This window comes from Acipenser ruthenus, chromosome 21, assembly GCF_902713425.1.
Source record: "Acipenser ruthenus chromosome 21, fAciRut3.2 maternal haplotype, whole genome shotgun sequence".
Taxonomy (NCBI): Eukaryota; Metazoa; Chordata; class Actinopteri; order Acipenseriformes; family Acipenseridae; genus Acipenser; species Acipenser ruthenus.
The window spans coordinates 15183056-15200017 of record NC_081209.1 but is presented as its reverse complement, the minus strand read 5'-3'; the positions used below and the strand labels follow the sequence as shown (position 1 = coordinate 15200017).

Sequence of the window (16962 nt, the reverse complement as noted above, 5' to 3'; positions counted from 1 at the left end):
TGCTTTGCACACTGGGATACACCCGAGTGGTGACGTGTACACTTTGTAATAAAGCTAGTTCACTCTTACAATGTGTTATAACAAGCAGACGATCTGACCACATTTAGAATACTTAGGCATGGAGGGGAATGTATTTTTCATTAAGAAACAGCATAATTGCCTTGTCGGTGTTATTACCGTACAGGCAGAAGGGTTTGAAACTAAACACATTGTTACTATAGCAACCTCCCATGTGGAACATATTCCTGCAATATCTTTTTCAACATCATTATATTTGTATTCACATATCCTGGGTAATAAGTATAGTACAGTTTTAAAAGTAATTTTCTCAATTAATTGTATTTAATAAATCAATATCAAGATCAATATGAAGTTTGGAGCTTATAATCTGTTAAAAGAGACAGTAGAATGAATTGCTGCCAGTTATTGTGCTCTTATATATAATATGATATTTCCATATTGGTTACTGCACCCTCCCTCATTTCACGTACTGTGGTTACATTTCCTATAAATGCTTTGTGTCCCTCACAGTGTACACTTCGTGTTTAAAGACACATTGTCGTTTGTTTGTTATAATGCAAACACATATATATTTTTGAAGCTGTATTTTGAACTGTACTGAGGCATGTTTGGTAATTGTGTGATTGACAGAAACACAACACAGGAAACGTATTTTTCACACTGCATAGACTGGTTGGTACTGGTTGTTCAGTGGATTTTTGCCTATTTTACTAACTATAGTATAAACTGCACCAAGTCCTGACTATAGGAATGGTTTGTTAATTTCAGCAATGGTGGTGTTGCTGGTTTTTGTTACATTTTTGTAATTGTTAGTCAGCTGTTTAAAATCAATTCCCAACCTTTTCAAAGAGATTTGCTTTTAAATGAGATTTAAAAACAGGGACAGACTCTGCTTGTTTGACCAAAGGTTATGAGGAAATGCAAAGGCCTGGGCGGGGTAAGAGAATGATTTCAGCCCTGGGACACATTGTAAACCTGGGAATTCACAACAAACTGCATCCTGAGCGTAGTGTATGGCCAGGGATGTATGAGATAATAATTCAGTGAATTATTATCTCATACAGGAAAGTCTAGAAAATGAACATGCTTAACCCAGAATCATTACCTCTGTTTTATTAGTACAGTAATCCGTCGCATATCCGACTGTGGGGGGACCAGGGGAAGGGCAGATGTGTAAAACGTCAGATGTATGAATCTTGTTTTAAATACCATTATACACAGCTGTAACAATTACTATATTCACACAATTATTGTTTTGAGATTCAGCTTTTATTACGGAGTTCCCCTAAATCCCTTGTTTAGAAAGATACAGGCTATTAATGCTTGTGACGGTAGCCATCTGCAGTGTGGGTGTGTGCTTTCACTGCTGAGTGACAGGCAGGAAATCGAGACAGAGGTTGAAGCTGATATGCCCCCCAGGCAAACAGGATTTATTTACATGTCAACACACTGAACAGCTCACTTGACACTACCAGCAATGGCAGCGCACAGAGAACATACAACACAGTGTAAGAAAACTTTGGTGGGATCTCCAATCTCTGAACTAATCTTCTCCGTTCAATAATAAACTAACATTGCTGAAGAGATTGGTCATGACGGATAAACAGATATGTGACGAATTACTGTATTCATAAGAACATAAGAAAGTTTACAAACGAGAGGAGGCCATTCAGCCCATCTTGCTCGTTTGGTTGTTAGTAGCTTATTGATCCCTGAATCTCATCAAACAGCTTCTTGAAGGATCCCAGGGTGTCAGCTTCAACATTACTGGGAAGTTGGTTTCAGACCCTCACAATTCTCTGTGTAAAAAAAGTGCCTCCTATTTTCTGTTCTGAATGCCCCTTTATCTAATCTCCATTTGTGACCCCTGGTCCTTGTTTCTTTTTTCAGAACTTTTTTTTATGCACATTTAGTCCTCTTACTGTAAAATGTTTCTGTTTGTTTTTATAAGTGTACTGAAATATTAGATGTGTTTGTGTTGATTTTTCTGACCACAGTGTTTCATTGGCCATGCTGTTTTTATTCTATTCAAATCCTTGCTGCTTCTCTCCAGAGATCGGCGTGTGTTGTCCCCCCTGCAGGGTTGCCTGGAAGCTCAGTCATTTCCACAGAGTCCTTCCAGCTCCTGCTTACGGTGAGAGACACAATGATACTCTGAGGGACATGAAAGACGCTCGAGTTCCGCTGTGTGTACCACTATACAGGGAGTGAACACTCCCGCTGTTTGAGAAACCGTTTTATAATAGAACCGAGTACTTGGTACAGTATTGTATAGTATTGCATAATTACTACTTTATGTGTGACTGTCTACCTGTAGTGTTGTGCTTTATTGTAGAACCAACTATACTTACACAACATTACGTTTTACGCTTCACCAGTTCTATTTGAATTCTAGAGCTCTGGTCTTTTAATGTTATTGTCTTTACAAGTTCTATTTGAATTATAGAGATCCAGTTCTGAAATGTTATTGTCTTTACCAGTTCTATTTGAATTATAGAGATCCAGTTCTGAAATGTTATTGTCTTTACCAGTTCTATTTGAATAATCCTATCTATGCACCTCCAGGAAACTGAACATTTTACAGGAACAGAATCTGGCACATTTCAGTGTTAGCATAAGAAAATCAACCATGGAAATGTTACAAAGCCCAAATGTGAGCTTCCTCCGAGAGCTCCCTCCAGCCCTGCTTCTGGTGAATTTCTCACAGAAGTGAAAACAACTGGTAAGTTCAATTGAGATTTAAAAGAAGCTGAATGCAGGGGCATAGCTAGGAAGGGAAATTTGGGTGGGCCCCAACTTCGGGTGGACGGACAAGTACCAAAGGTCTGACGTCACAGGAAATAGTTTACATTACAAACATGATTTAAATCAATTAAAACTCTGAATACATCAAATATGTCCCCGGGGTTTGAGCAGCGCAACATAGCCAAGACTGAAAATGTATGGTGCCGAGTGAAGCAAGGCAAACATGTTTTGCTGTTTATAACAGTAGTTGCACGTATACACTACAAATACAAAGCACATATGCATACAGAAATAAGACGAGATATATATATATATACAGATAGATTATAGATTAATATCTATATATCTATCTATATATATCTATACCTATATCTATATCTATATCTATGAGTAAACGACCCAGTAGCGTGGTGCTGCTGACTCCTGGTTTCCCGTTCCCACCAACTGGCACAGACTCGATCCATTTGCAGGCAAGTATGTTTTATTTACAATATTTACACAATAAAGCAGTTTCTGCTAAAGGCTATTGCCCTGTACGGGCCACTGAATAACTTACTTCTTCAACCCTCTCTAAGCTACTTCAAGACTACACGTCTACAGGCTTTGGCCTTTGCACGATCCACTTGGGAGGGACCAAGTCCACTGGAGCGAACCACCCTGGCCACTGTAGCCGTGGAGACAGGAGAGTAGTACAGAGATTCCTTCCGCCGAAGTGAGTTAGTACACAGGTAAGAACAGGACCAGCTCTCTTCCTTAGAGCTGTCCTGGATCACAGGGAAGTATAAAACAGGCTCGCTCTGCTAGAGTTGTCCTGGAACACAGGTAAGCGCAGGTTGGATCCCCTTTAGAGAAGAATCCCAGGAACACAATTCAGATGACCCCAGACGTCCAGAGAAGTAACCCAGACAAAACAAGTTATATATCCGAGCTGTGGGGAGAAACCCCTGCAGCCAACTCCTGGTCGTCCTCAGAACCAAACTGTGTCCCAACTAAAAGCAAGTGACACTTTTCCTGTGTAACACGTATGCAATGTGTCTTGTATCTGTATTACAATAAACAATGTCTTGCACATCCCGACTAATAAATCAGTTCTTTCTGGGAATTATTCACTGTTTCTGCAGCGCGTGAATAATCCAATACACCTTCTGGTCGTCCGTATAAAACTAAATACACTGCGGTTGTGACCACGCACAACCGCACAACGCGGAATACCACGGACCTCTTTTAAATTGCTGAGAAGTAAAAATAAACTTCAACTAGCACCACGACAAAAGAAAAATAAATAAACTTACACCAAACCAAAAGGCTACCTCACCAAGAGGAAAATCGTACACCGTTTAAACTAAATACTATATTCTAAATACAAACGATCACTTTACCTAACGTTGTTCTAACAACACACTCGAAATTGCAGGCTTCTTCTCTGCAGAAAAATAGGGCGGTGTTCCCCACGATCACACATCGCCCCGATTGTTCTGCCCTGCTTCCTTATAAACCCAGAAACCCCTCCCAATCAATTGGCACTCGGATTTCTGGGTTGTGTAGTTTCTCCCCTAGCGCCGCCATTTCTTAAAGGCGACACTACCCTTTCCTCACAATATATATATACAAAATTGTGAAAACTAAGTCATTATTTACAAAAATAACATACAAGTTTTTTTTTTTCACATTACCCTACTGCATAGCACGACTTAAAAAAAATGAAAACTATAATAAAATAAACACTTCAAAACAACATATTGTGTAACCAGCTGTAAACTGGTTATAAGTAGGTCTACATATACAATTGTAAAATCGAAATAAAATTAAATGTAGGTACTTACATTACTGGCGCATTTGTTGATTTGTTGATTTCCTTTTACAAAATTTGTCGGGACATTGCTAATGCGTAAGACGCAAATATAGCTATGGTTTACTGCAATGTTGGCTAAACATTCTGTATTATATTTCTTAGCATACGTCCTTATCCAGGGAGACTTACAATTGTTACAATATATCACATTTTTTATATACAATTACCAATTTATTCAGTTGGGTTTTTACTTACTCAAGTATACAACAGCAGTGCACCCCACCTGGGACTGAACCCACGACCTTCCAGAGCCCTAGTAACCACTACTCCACACTGTTGCCCTGTGTAGGTACGTAGATAACTAATTGCAAATGTGAAAAATAACTAAACAGCAGCTGCACAAGCTGGTGGCTTGCATGCCTTGCAATGAAAGAAAAGTTCCTGTATGTATGCTGCCGACGCGCTGTAATTTCGATACTATAGTATCGAAGATGTAACATCTCATATCTCAGCCATCCAATCACCAATCTTTTTTTTTCATAACCATGACAACGGTGCTGAGGTGGGTGGGACGGATATATTTTTTGAACCACAAGGATGAGCTAGACTCGCCACAGCGGAGTACAGACTGATACGGTTTGGCATGAAATGTTTTTAATTGTCAATCGCTCCATAAATGGGTGGGCCCATGAGCAAAATGGCAGGCCCCTGTGTTGAAATACCCCATTAGAATGAAGAAACTGAGCATTCACAGCATGTCTGATGAAAGGCTTTTTGTACACTGCGTTATGACGCAGAATACTCTGTGTTCACACAAGTACTGTTAGCAATGAGGAAGCAAGTATTACACGATCGGTCAAACGAGTGTTTGCTTGTTTTAGGTGAATAAAATAAGGTAATACTGTACATTATGCAAACACATAGTTTGAGTGACCACCGTGATAAACTAGCAACATTTTAATAAGATTAAATTAATTACGTGCAGAGCCATGAGGAGAAACATGTCCCCAACTCGCAGGTGCGCCAGAGCCAATGTGCCGCGCCCTCTCGAATCCCCAGGGAAGATCTGCACTCCCCTGATTGTATGACTCAACATGCACACCACACGGCCACATCTTTACCAGGGGAACCACTCAGCGACCTCCTGGTATTTCTATATTAAAGTGATTCATCAACACTAGGCTACCAGTTGTCAGTTTAAAATTACCCAGAAGGTTACCCAGGTATTTTTACAGGAAGGGTAGCTGCCTCCAAAGGTTCTACACGTGCCTGCCTCTACTGGAAAGAAATGCAAGATTGAGATTTTAACATTTCTGAACTGTTAGGGCTGGGGTTCTCAAACTGCGAGTCGTTCCTCCCCAGGGGGGCACACAGCTGTTCCAGGGGGGCGCAGTGCCTGTTTGTTTTGTTGTTGCAACATGCTGACTTTTAGTATAGAGCAGGGGTCTCCAGTCCCAGTCCTGGGGGGCCGGTGTCTTTAACCCGATGCTTTTGAGTCTTCTAATAAGAACTTCATTGATCCAATTAAATAATTGAGGGTACAGTTGGAACAAAAACCAGGAGGGACACCGGCCCTCCAGGACCAGGATTGGAGACTCCTGGTGTAGTGATTCAGGCAATAAACAGCCACCAGAAGCTAATGTATCACCAGCTGGGCTGAATCTCTGCTTTAACCCCATTGTGCAGGATTTAAATACAGAGTGGCACAGAAACATAAGCATTAATTCTAAAAGCTCACTACATTGACAACTAGTACATCCCAAAAACCACCCGAAACAAACTCCAGACGTAGCCACATATCCACATGTATTCATGCCAGAGTGCAAGATTGTATTACTTTGTCATAAAAATGATGTTGTAATGCGTGAATATAACACAAATTAGAAATTGATTCAGTACCATTAGCCAATCAGCTTCCAGCTAGTAGGCTTCTATCATACAGTAGATTCCCAATGGAACATCACAGCATCAACTGTGAATCAAACTCAAAATCGATCTGCGCAAGTGCAGCCTTTTTCATTGTGACTTCTCATAATGAACGCTCAGTTCACATCTATTGGACAGCAAATACTAAACAAAGACACAATTGGTCCAAATTTATATTATTATCAACCAAAACCAGCCTATCGATACTTTACACCGACGAAAGCAATCAGTCATATACCTGCAGCTGCCGAATCAGCCAATCACAGCCTGTCAAACTGTATGTTTGAAGGATTGACAGGTTCCCATTCTTTACCCCCTCCTCATTTATATGCAGTCACCCCCACTGTACTCCTGCTTCTGCGCCTCTTATCCAACCACGTGTCAAATATCAGTAATCAAATCAAAACATTCTGCTCATCTTTAGAAGCATGCATTTTCTGAGAAGTAAAACATAGATACATTTTCCAAATAAATAAATAAATAAATAAATAAATAAATATTGTTATGTGATTAAATGTTCCTTCATATTAACAGATTCTGATTTAGTTTCCTAAAAAAATAGCTCTTATAAGAAAACAGTAACTCTAATTACTGTGTATTTACAATACACATGTACTTACACATAATTGAAATGTTATTATGCATAGTTACAAAGTACTTAATGTGTCATTTATTGCATGATATAACTCTAACCCTAACTCTAAACCTAAACCTTTTCTGATACAATTGATTTCCATTACACAAGATTAGATGTTAAAACTTAATGCTGATTTGAGGTTGTGTGGTCCAGTGGTTAAAGAAAAGGGCATGTAACCAGGAGGTCCCCGGTTCAAATCCCACCTCAGCCACTGACTCATTGTGTGACCATAAGCAAGTCACATAACCTCCTTGTGATCTGTCTTTCGGGTGAGACGTAGTTGTAAGTGACTCTGCAGCTGATGCATAGTTCATACACCCTAGTCTCTATAAGTCGCCTTGGATAAAGGCGTCTGCTAAATAAACAAATAATAATAATAACTCGGCTCTCGCCAAGATAAGCACCAACTAAGACGTAGCTTTACAGTAAACTAATGTGATCCATCTGTGTCTCCATCCATTTGCGCTTCCTTCCATATGATGATAGATATCCTCCTGCCTAGTGTTGAAGGCTGAAGTGTAATGCTGGCTCCAGGGATCAGCTTATTTTGCCTCCCTAGCGCATCAGCACACACAACGGCTGCAATGCTGCCTCTGGGGATCAACCACAGTGCGGTCTCCCCAGCACATCAGCATGACAACCGTCTGGATTGACCTAAGTAGGGTACATCTCTGGGGGCTTCAAGTGAGCACCTTCCATCCTCAGTGTTTCTTCGACTAGCCCACGACACCTCAAGGGGGCTTGACGGTGGTTCTGGCGTCCCAGCATCACCTCCATCCGTCCCCCACTCAACTCAGCCCAGCTTACTTACACGTACATTAGCATTTCTTTCTTTCTATTGTGCTTGAGATCCCCAACCAGAATCTTTCCATCTCAACCACAGCCAGTTGCTGCTCCTCTCTGCTGCTTCAGATAAGTTCTTCACTGTGCGACGCAACTCTTGGCCACTGAATCCGATGTCTCTGAGAAACCGGGTTGTAGAGTGTGCCACAATTCCTCAACAACCCACCTCCACTGGGTAAACTTGGACTCTCCATCTTCGCTGTTCCGCTTCATCAGGTAGTTGAGCATACTGCAGTTTCTTCCTCTCATACGCCTCATCTACAACATCCTCCCATGTCACTGTTAACTCTACCAGTCTAGCAGCTTCCAGTTGTCCTGGGCGAGAATTGGTTTTAACATCTTTTCTTGGTGGTTCCTCTCCTGGGCGGAGGAATGTTGTCTTTTGTGTGTAATGTTTTGATGGAACTGGTGTCAACTTATTGGTCATGTTACGCTTCTCTTCCAATGCTAAGGCCAAACATCGCAGCACCTGGTCATGGCGCCAAGTAAACCGTCCTTGGCTAAGAGCCACCTTACATCCTGTCAAAATGTTCCTTAATGTTGCAGGTGATGAACACAAAGGACATGAGGGATCCTCTCCTACCCAGAGGTTTAGGTTCTGTGGTGATGGGAGAACATCATATGTTGACCTGATGAGGAAACTGAACAGGCTCTGTTCCATTGACCATAGGTCTTGCCAGCTGATCTTGCGTTGTTCCACACTCTCCCATCTCATCCATTCTCCCTGCTTGGCCTGGGAAATGGCCTTTATACACCTCATCCTCTCCTCCTGCTTTTGCACCTCGTTGACTGCCAGCTTCCTCCGTTGAGCTGGGGTTGCCTTGTGCCATGTAGGAGGAGGTGAACTGAGACCAAGACCCCCTCTTCCATGCTGAACTTGCCCCATGATATCACCAATTCGAAGGGCAGCCTTTGCATCTTCCACAGCTTTCTTTGCCGCCCACTTTTTTCCAGTGTACTTACATATATCATGCAATAAGATTTACACCATGTTATAACTATGCATAATAACATTATAGTTATGCATTTACTATGTAACTACTATGCAAATACACAGTAGTTAGAGACATAATGTAAAGTGCTACCCATTAAACTTATCAGAAAACTCTTAACACAATTAACTCTTTAAAACAGTAAAATAACTTATTTTTAGCTCCTATTTAATGAAATAAAAATGTGAGTTATAAATATGTAAACCCCTGTTTCAAGTTGCATTATTGAAATCATTGCCAGCTGAAATCCATTCTTGTCTCCACCTCAGATTTATAATAACACGATAGCAGGGTAAGTAATGCAGGAGCCATGAACAATGACTCATGGCTGCCCAGTAGTCAGTGCTTCCCCCAGGTGTCCAATCCACTACAAGGCACCGTGTGACTCATGGCTGCACAGTAGTCAGTACCTCCCCCAGGTGTCCAATCCACTACAAGGCACCGTGTGACTCATGGCTGCACAGTAGTCAGTACCTCCCCCAGGTGTCCAATCCACTACAAGGCACCATGTGACTCATGGCTGCACAGTAGTCAGTACCTCCCCCAGGTGTCAAATCCACTACAAGGCACCGTGTGACTCATGGCTGCCCAGTAGTCAGTACCTTCCCCCAGGTGTCAAATCCACTACAAGGCACAGTGTGACTCATGGCTGCACAGTAGTCAGTACCTCCCCCAGGTGTCATTGCTCTTCAGAGATGGCTTGTTCCACCACAGCTCACAAAGGGCATTGACATGGGTGTCTGGAATCTGGGACGTCAGATTTTCAGTTAGGTCTGCCAGCTTTCAATTTTTTCAAAACCAGACGACATCATCACCACCTACTCCACCGACGCACAACGCAGGCATCTCTTCCTTCTATTTGGCTGCTAGGAACATCTATCTTTACAGCGATTTGCTGAAAATAATTGAATGGCAGCTTATATTAAATTATGTACCTATCAAAAGCTCAAATTGTGGTACTCATCGTGGTGACATCAATTTGTCCAGCTCGTTTGTTGTTTTAGAAACAGCAATTGATAATTAAAGGCACAGCAGTCTGTCCCAAGTTTGCACCACTTGGACAGAGCCAGTGGTCGTCTTTAGGCGACGATGGGAGTGTGAACGCGGTTTTCAAGCAAGTTTAAAAACCAGACTATTCAATCTAAAACCAGACAGCTGGCAACCCTCATCCAATACGCCTGCCAACTAGTAATGCAGAATGTATGTTTACAAGAACCAGGCTGCAGAAACACCATCCCCTTTCAAGTATATATTCAGTATCATGTAACTGATAATACTGTATTACTAAATTGAGGAAACATTTACTAAAATTGTGAACAGTGGAAATTTGACTAAAATGTCTGGGTAAGTCCTGTATAACGTGGCATTTTGATTTACACTCCTATGTAGGTTCATGATGCTTTCTCACAAGGGAGGAAAGTCACCAGGTTCATTGAGAGTTTCAGCAATGAGTAAGTAACAACACTCTGATAAGACAGAGAAACAGGCTATTCTGGGGAGACTGTAATTAGTGCAGCAAGCTGTTTCAAGATTATAACTGGAATAAGTTTGATGGCCAAGGAACTTTAGAGTAATCCCCATCACTAAACAAGCACACAATTCAGCACAAAGTGTCAGTCTCCCTGGGAGAGAGGCCAGGGACTGAACGGCAGGCAGGGGGTGTGTGGGTCAGCACTGAGGTACGCATGCTTACAGGGATGGGAGCTCTCCTGGTTCCTACTGATTTCTTTCATCTTCTTACTGGTTCCCTTAACTTCTGTAAAATGTTTGACCTTTTGAATTTATTGTGTCATACTGCATGGACTCTTTAGTGATTTTCCCACTGATTTATATACAGTACAGCGTGGACTTTATTCCTTTCAAATGACAATTGTTTATTACATACATGTAAGTCCCCTTCTAGATATAAATAAGAAAATTAAAAATGTTTTACAAGCTGCTGTACTCCCCCAGGGGATGATTTCAGTTTCGGGCATGTTTCACTTTGTATTTGAGGAATGTCCTGGTGTGTATTTCACTTTGTATTTGAGGAATGTCCTGGTGTGTATTTCACTTTGTATTTGAGGAATGTCCTGGTGTGTATTTCACTTTGTATTTGAGGAATGTCCTGGTGTGTATTTCACTTTGTATTTCAGGAATGTCCTGGTGTGTATTTCACTTTGTATTTGAGGAATGTCCTGGTGTGTATTTCACTTTGTATTTGAGGAATGTCCTGGTGTGTATTTCACTTTGTATTTGAGGAATGTCCTGGTGTGTATTTCACTTTGTATTTGAGGAATGTCCTGCTGTGTATTTCACTTTGTATTTGGGGAATTTATACTTTAGCACTGTATACTTTTATTTAAGGAACCAAGTTACATGACAGGAACGGGTCCAAAATAAATGAGCTCATTTTATATTATTTATTATTATTATTTGTTTTATTTAGCAGACACCTTTATCCAAGGTGACTTACAGAGGCTAGGGTGTGTGAACTATGCATCAGCTGCAAAGTCACTTACAACTACGTCTCACCCGAAAGACGGAGCACAAGGAGGTTAAGTGACTTGCTCAGGGTCACACAATGAGTGAGTGGCTGAGGTGTGATTTGAACCGGGGACCGCCTGGTTACAAGCCCTTTTAGATGACTACTCGACAAGCTTGCACAATTAGTAAATACAGAATAACTAAAGTGCTCTCATTTTCATTCGTGTTTGAAACCAGAGCTCTGACATGAGGCATGCAATGTGTAGCACTTCCTAACAGGAACTCCCTCTGTTACACAATACAGACTCACTGTGACTGGGTGAGAACACTCATCAGTGAGTCTTGTTATGAGCTATGTGTGTGATCTGTAGACCCCTAGGTACTGAAACAAATGAGCAAATGAGGACTGGCATTAATTAGGCTATGGAGAGTGACCCTGACAGGAATTTTCACCAGAGGTGGCACTGTAACAATAGGACATTGCCTTGTTAGTGCCCTCGGGAACCCACTTTGCTGGAGCCAGGATCAGTGTATAAGGTTTCCATTGTATCTACTTTAGAAGTTCATGAGCATTCTTGATGTTACAGCACTTTTGTCCTAAACTCCTCATAGTTTAGTGTATTTACCTTTTTCCTTAGACAAAGAATTATGGTAGTTTTCACGTGTCTGCATGGTAAAGGACACTGACGCTAGTTGTGTTGCATGTTGTTATGGCGTGTTATTGTCACAGATCTCTGTGACAGAGATCAAATGATTCTTGGTGTTAGATCTCCCTCTCGACCTGTGAGGGCACTGTGTAAAAGGAACAGAGTACCCTTAACTAAATGGCACGACAATTTATTCCGTAGGGTAGGTGGAAGTCGGAAAGGAGCGGAGCTATGGTATCCAAACTCAATGACCCAGACGGTTAACGGTATGGCATCTGAGGATTGGAGGAGCGGATGCGCTCGTTAACCTAGGGGTCATCAGCGAGGATATAAATAGGGGACATAGCGTAAGTGATCTGTTCCTTTATAAATGGTTAGAACAACCTAGAAGGAGACCACGGTATTATTTGTTTATTTATTATTTGTTTATTTAGCAGACGCCTTTATCCAAGGTGACTTACAAAGACTAGGGTATGTGAACTATGCATCAGCTGCAGAGTCACTTACAACTACGTCTCACCCAAAAGACGGAGCACAAGGAGGTTAAGTGACTTGCTCAGGGTCACACAATGAGTTGGTGGGTAAATAAGTAAAACGTGATGTTGTGTTTGTTTGTTTTGTCTTAGTAAAAACTGTTTGTTTTTGTTTCTAAGACTACTAACACTATCCGGCGCTGCAGCCGCAGGCCAGCAACAAACCCGGACACCAGCACTTCCCTGTTTCACAACATACTGTCTTTTCATCACGAGCACTAGTTTCACGCACTAAAATGACACTGTGTCTTTGTGTTCTGTGTTATGTGTGGGTGAGGAAAGAACCTGGACTTTTTCTTATTGGTTTCAGGTCAAACCCGAGGATTACAAACGGAGTGATACACACCGTTGCATCACTTCCAACATTTATTATTTACAGGTGTTTGTCCTAAGGCTCTGGACATTGTAAAACAATAAACACCCTTGTACCTGTTAATCATTGTCTGTGTATTTTGTATCCGTTCTGCACTGCACACATCTGTAACCATTCACCACTTTGCCACAATCTCACACGTAACAGTACACCATCAATGCTTGACATGCATGTGTTCCAGTAAAAGTGTGATTCTGGTCAATCTTACCAGTTTACCAGTAAATGTTACCAAATAATGTGGTAAATGTCAAATGTCAAATGTATTATTAAAAAAGAAATCGATTGCTTTTCAGATATTTACTGGTTAATCTTAAGATTTACCGAAGTTTATTGGTAAATGCAGGTATATCATTGACTAATTTATTTATTGTCAAAGAATGTATTTCCGCATACACATTTTCCATTAACAAAAAACATTGATGTTGAAACAATATATGTATTTTTGCATACAAATGTTCCATTAACAAAAAAACAATATCAAACAATACATTTATTTCCGCACATACATTTCCATTAAAAAAATAATCATGAATGAGCTTACAGTAATGCACAATGAGCCATTTAAACTAGTTCAACATGGTACAGAACAGTATTGTGATCCACTTATATAGAACCCACATTCTACTAAATTTGAGTATAAAACAATTTGCATGGTGTTGAAGGATATTGAACTCTAAATAGTAGTTTGATGAAAAATAACATTATGTTAAATACAAATGAAATCATTAAGATCTTTGTTTTTACTACAGAAAATCATACTATGGTTATGACACAAAATGCCACAGACAGGCAGTGAATAGATATATTTAATTACTGCAGCATGGTAGACTCTTGTGGCACTTGGAGTTACACAGGACTGCTGAAGCACTTTTTTACAATAGCAGTTTTTGTTGGAACACTTTTTATTGCACATATATCGTTTGAACCCTTGTCCACCAGAAAGAGGCTGCTTAGAAAGTGATTAGAAAGATTCAGTCATTAGCCAAAGCCACTTAGTTATTCTTGAGATTTACCAGTAAATGCCAGAAGTAAAGTTTTACCATGTTTATTTCAGACATGTACCTCTTTACTTGGAAAATGTCAACATTTACCAGTAAATCTTAAGATTTGTCAATATTCTCACTTTTACAACACGTACATTTGTGAAATTCAGAGACTCGTTCACTCGCCTTTGATTAAAATAATGGAATTGGCTTTTGTTAGTGCTAGCTTTAACAATAGGCTACTGTATGTGTGCTGTGAATGTCACAGAGATATTTGTTTGAATATACCACACAGGTTTTAATCACTTTACTGCTTTACATCTATCAACCCTATGAAAGGTATAGGTTCAGATTGACAAGGACCACCGATATGCAGGATCTATACAATTATCAGGATTTCTATACTGATACTCTGTAGCCTGACACTTTGTATTTATTGCATGTGTTTTCAGATTTAGGACAGGGTTAAATTTCACTTTATTGTATGTAGCTGATTTTAAGCAATTTAAACAAAAGGCTACCAGTGTGAAACAATACAAGCTAATACTTCTATTGAATTATATGGCTGTTAAGAGACACAGAAGTCAAAATATAATCCCATCATGATCAGATGTGCCCCCGATGTTATGGGGTTCATTGTCAATGAGGAGTTCACTCTTAACGACTAGAGATCGCCAGTCATCCGGCACCAGAACCCCAGTTTCAATTACTCGACTCATTTATACAGCTGGGTGGACTTTATTTGTTAGAATTGTAAATTGCAACAAAATGTAATTAAGAAGTGTGCATGTGAGAAGATAAGTGGTGATCAGGGTTTGTTTCTAATCTACAGGGAGCACGTGCTGTCTTATTTTCACACACCTGGCACAAAAGATAAGCATATCACTCCCCACCATGGCAGTACATTTTAAATTAGAGCCAACTGAAAGAACTGATGATCACACAACAAAACCTGTCCGTCTGAAAGAACTGATAGTCACAAATCCACACCTGTCCATCTGTCTGTTTGCCTAGTAAATTGGTTTTATATAGAGAGAAATGGACAGGTGCTTTCATATTATAAGTGTGTCCAGCTCAAGTTTCATCATAATTGAATAAGCGCTGCTCTAAGTACAGTATATATAAAAACTTAGAGTGACATATAGAGAGTGAGAGCCTCCATATCCTCCAATAGCTAAGAATATCCTTAACAAGTTTACCTAGATAAATGTTAAAATGTAAGTGTGATATAAAGACAGTCTCCAGATTGTTTGCGACAATTGGACAAGCGTGTCTCCAGATATTTTACAGTGCAACATGAATACATACATGCGCCTTCCTCATATAAACCCCCTGCAGAGACATGCACCCCAACAGGGTTCATAAAACTGTCCTCCTGTAGTCTAGACACAAGTACCGCTAATCATCTGCCATATCCGCAGTACACATCTCTATCAGGCAGCTGTAAAACATGATATACATTCATAATTGATATAAATGAATTTAATACCACATAGCAACAAGAAAATAAAGAATAAATGACCAGGGTCATGCAGCAGATTCCATACTGCAGCAATGCGACTCGAACTGAGCTGCTGGACCCTACAGTAACTGATTCTTCACAACGGTCCTACCTGTTGCAGGGAGAATCACTCTTGGGGTGTATTTACAGTCCAATGCATCCAGGGAGAGTAGGAACAAGCAAAGCAGCAATTCAGTCCTGATTGGAGAGCGCATTTTAACCCCAGTTACCATGCTTCAGCACACACTGCTGCTGCTGCGGACTCAATCAGTTGTGAAAGGAAGTGTGTAGTTCTGCTTCAGATGATAATGAAGAGAGGGAGGGCCGGGGTGGCGCTGTGTGTTTGCTGCTTTCCTGACTGAGTTTTGTATGTTTTGTTTAAGATATTTCTGTTGTTTTGTTTAAATCTTTGTTTTGGCCACTGTGCCTTTTATTTTGCCATGTGGCTGTGTCACGGGTGACTATAAAGTTTATTTGATATTTGTGTTTCTTTTTTTATGTGAATCGTTTTCCTTTTGTATTATTATTATTATTATTATTATTATTTTTGTCATGCACTATTATTGTCTCACTGTTTTGATTGTTCTAAGGGCACTATTTTGATTTGTATGCGCATGGTATGATTTGCTGTGTTTTATTTTTCACCCAGAGTACACACATAGAACGTAGCGGTAGGAACCGGAACGCTAATAAATGAATGCAGATTGTTTGCAGGCATGGCCAGTTGAAGTATTGCATATAAATGCTGTATGTTGAGAGATTTGGGATGCAGAGATTCGGAGTATCTAGTTGTCACAGGTCCCGTAAGGAGGACCATGGCCCAACACCTTCAGGAGCTATAAAATGTAGTCTGACTATGCCAGTCCTGCGCGAATAGCAACAGGACAATATTTATAATTCTATTTAACCCACTTTCTTTGGTCACTCAGGTTCGAGGCATCCAGAGGGGACCAGCAGCAGAACACATCAGACAAGACAATCAGGTAAATAAATCAATTACGTTTATTTGATATACAATAGTGGTAAAAAGGAGTTTAAATAACTAAGAGACAGATAACTATAATTTCTACAACCAATTCTCCTAGCCAGGTCATTGGTATTGGACGTGGTTCCAATCTCCTATTCCCCCAATTTGGAAATCAGTTCACTCAAAATAACCTCCCCCACAACAGGGGGCGCCACTCCACCACCGAGCCCAATTTACAGACTAAGGCGGTCTTCTGTTGGTGCTGCTGATGGCCCTCCACCAGTCAACCTTCAACAAGGTAGGGCTTTGCGTTACACACAGCACACCAGCAATGTTCCGATGCCACCTCAAGTATTGGGGGATGGTTGTCCCACTCTGGCCCTCCAACTCGAAATAAAAAAAAAAAGGTTTGTGCTATTAAAATCCTTGCTCTAATTAAGAGAGTCTATATCTAGTAAACGCTAAACCAATTTATCATTACTAACCCCAAACCCATCAAACAGTATACATAACAATAAAATCCCCTGGAAATTATC

At 40.5% G+C, this 16962-nt stretch overlaps 1 protein-coding gene across 1 annotated transcript in view; it reads right to left on the bottom strand.

Annotated features, from left to right (window-relative positions):
• LOC117427634 (semaphorin-7A-like) overlaps positions 1-15745 on the bottom strand; it is a 36638-nt gene extending 20893 nt beyond the window's left edge. Inside the window, exon 1 of the mRNA XM_034045800.3 lies at positions 15572-15745. Coding sequence (XP_033901691.1) covers positions 15572-15692 — 121 coding nt within the window. The 5' untranslated portion in view covers positions 15693-15745. The remainder of the gene's footprint in view (positions 1-15571) is intronic.
• Between the last annotated feature and the right edge of the window lie 1217 nt (positions 15746-16962).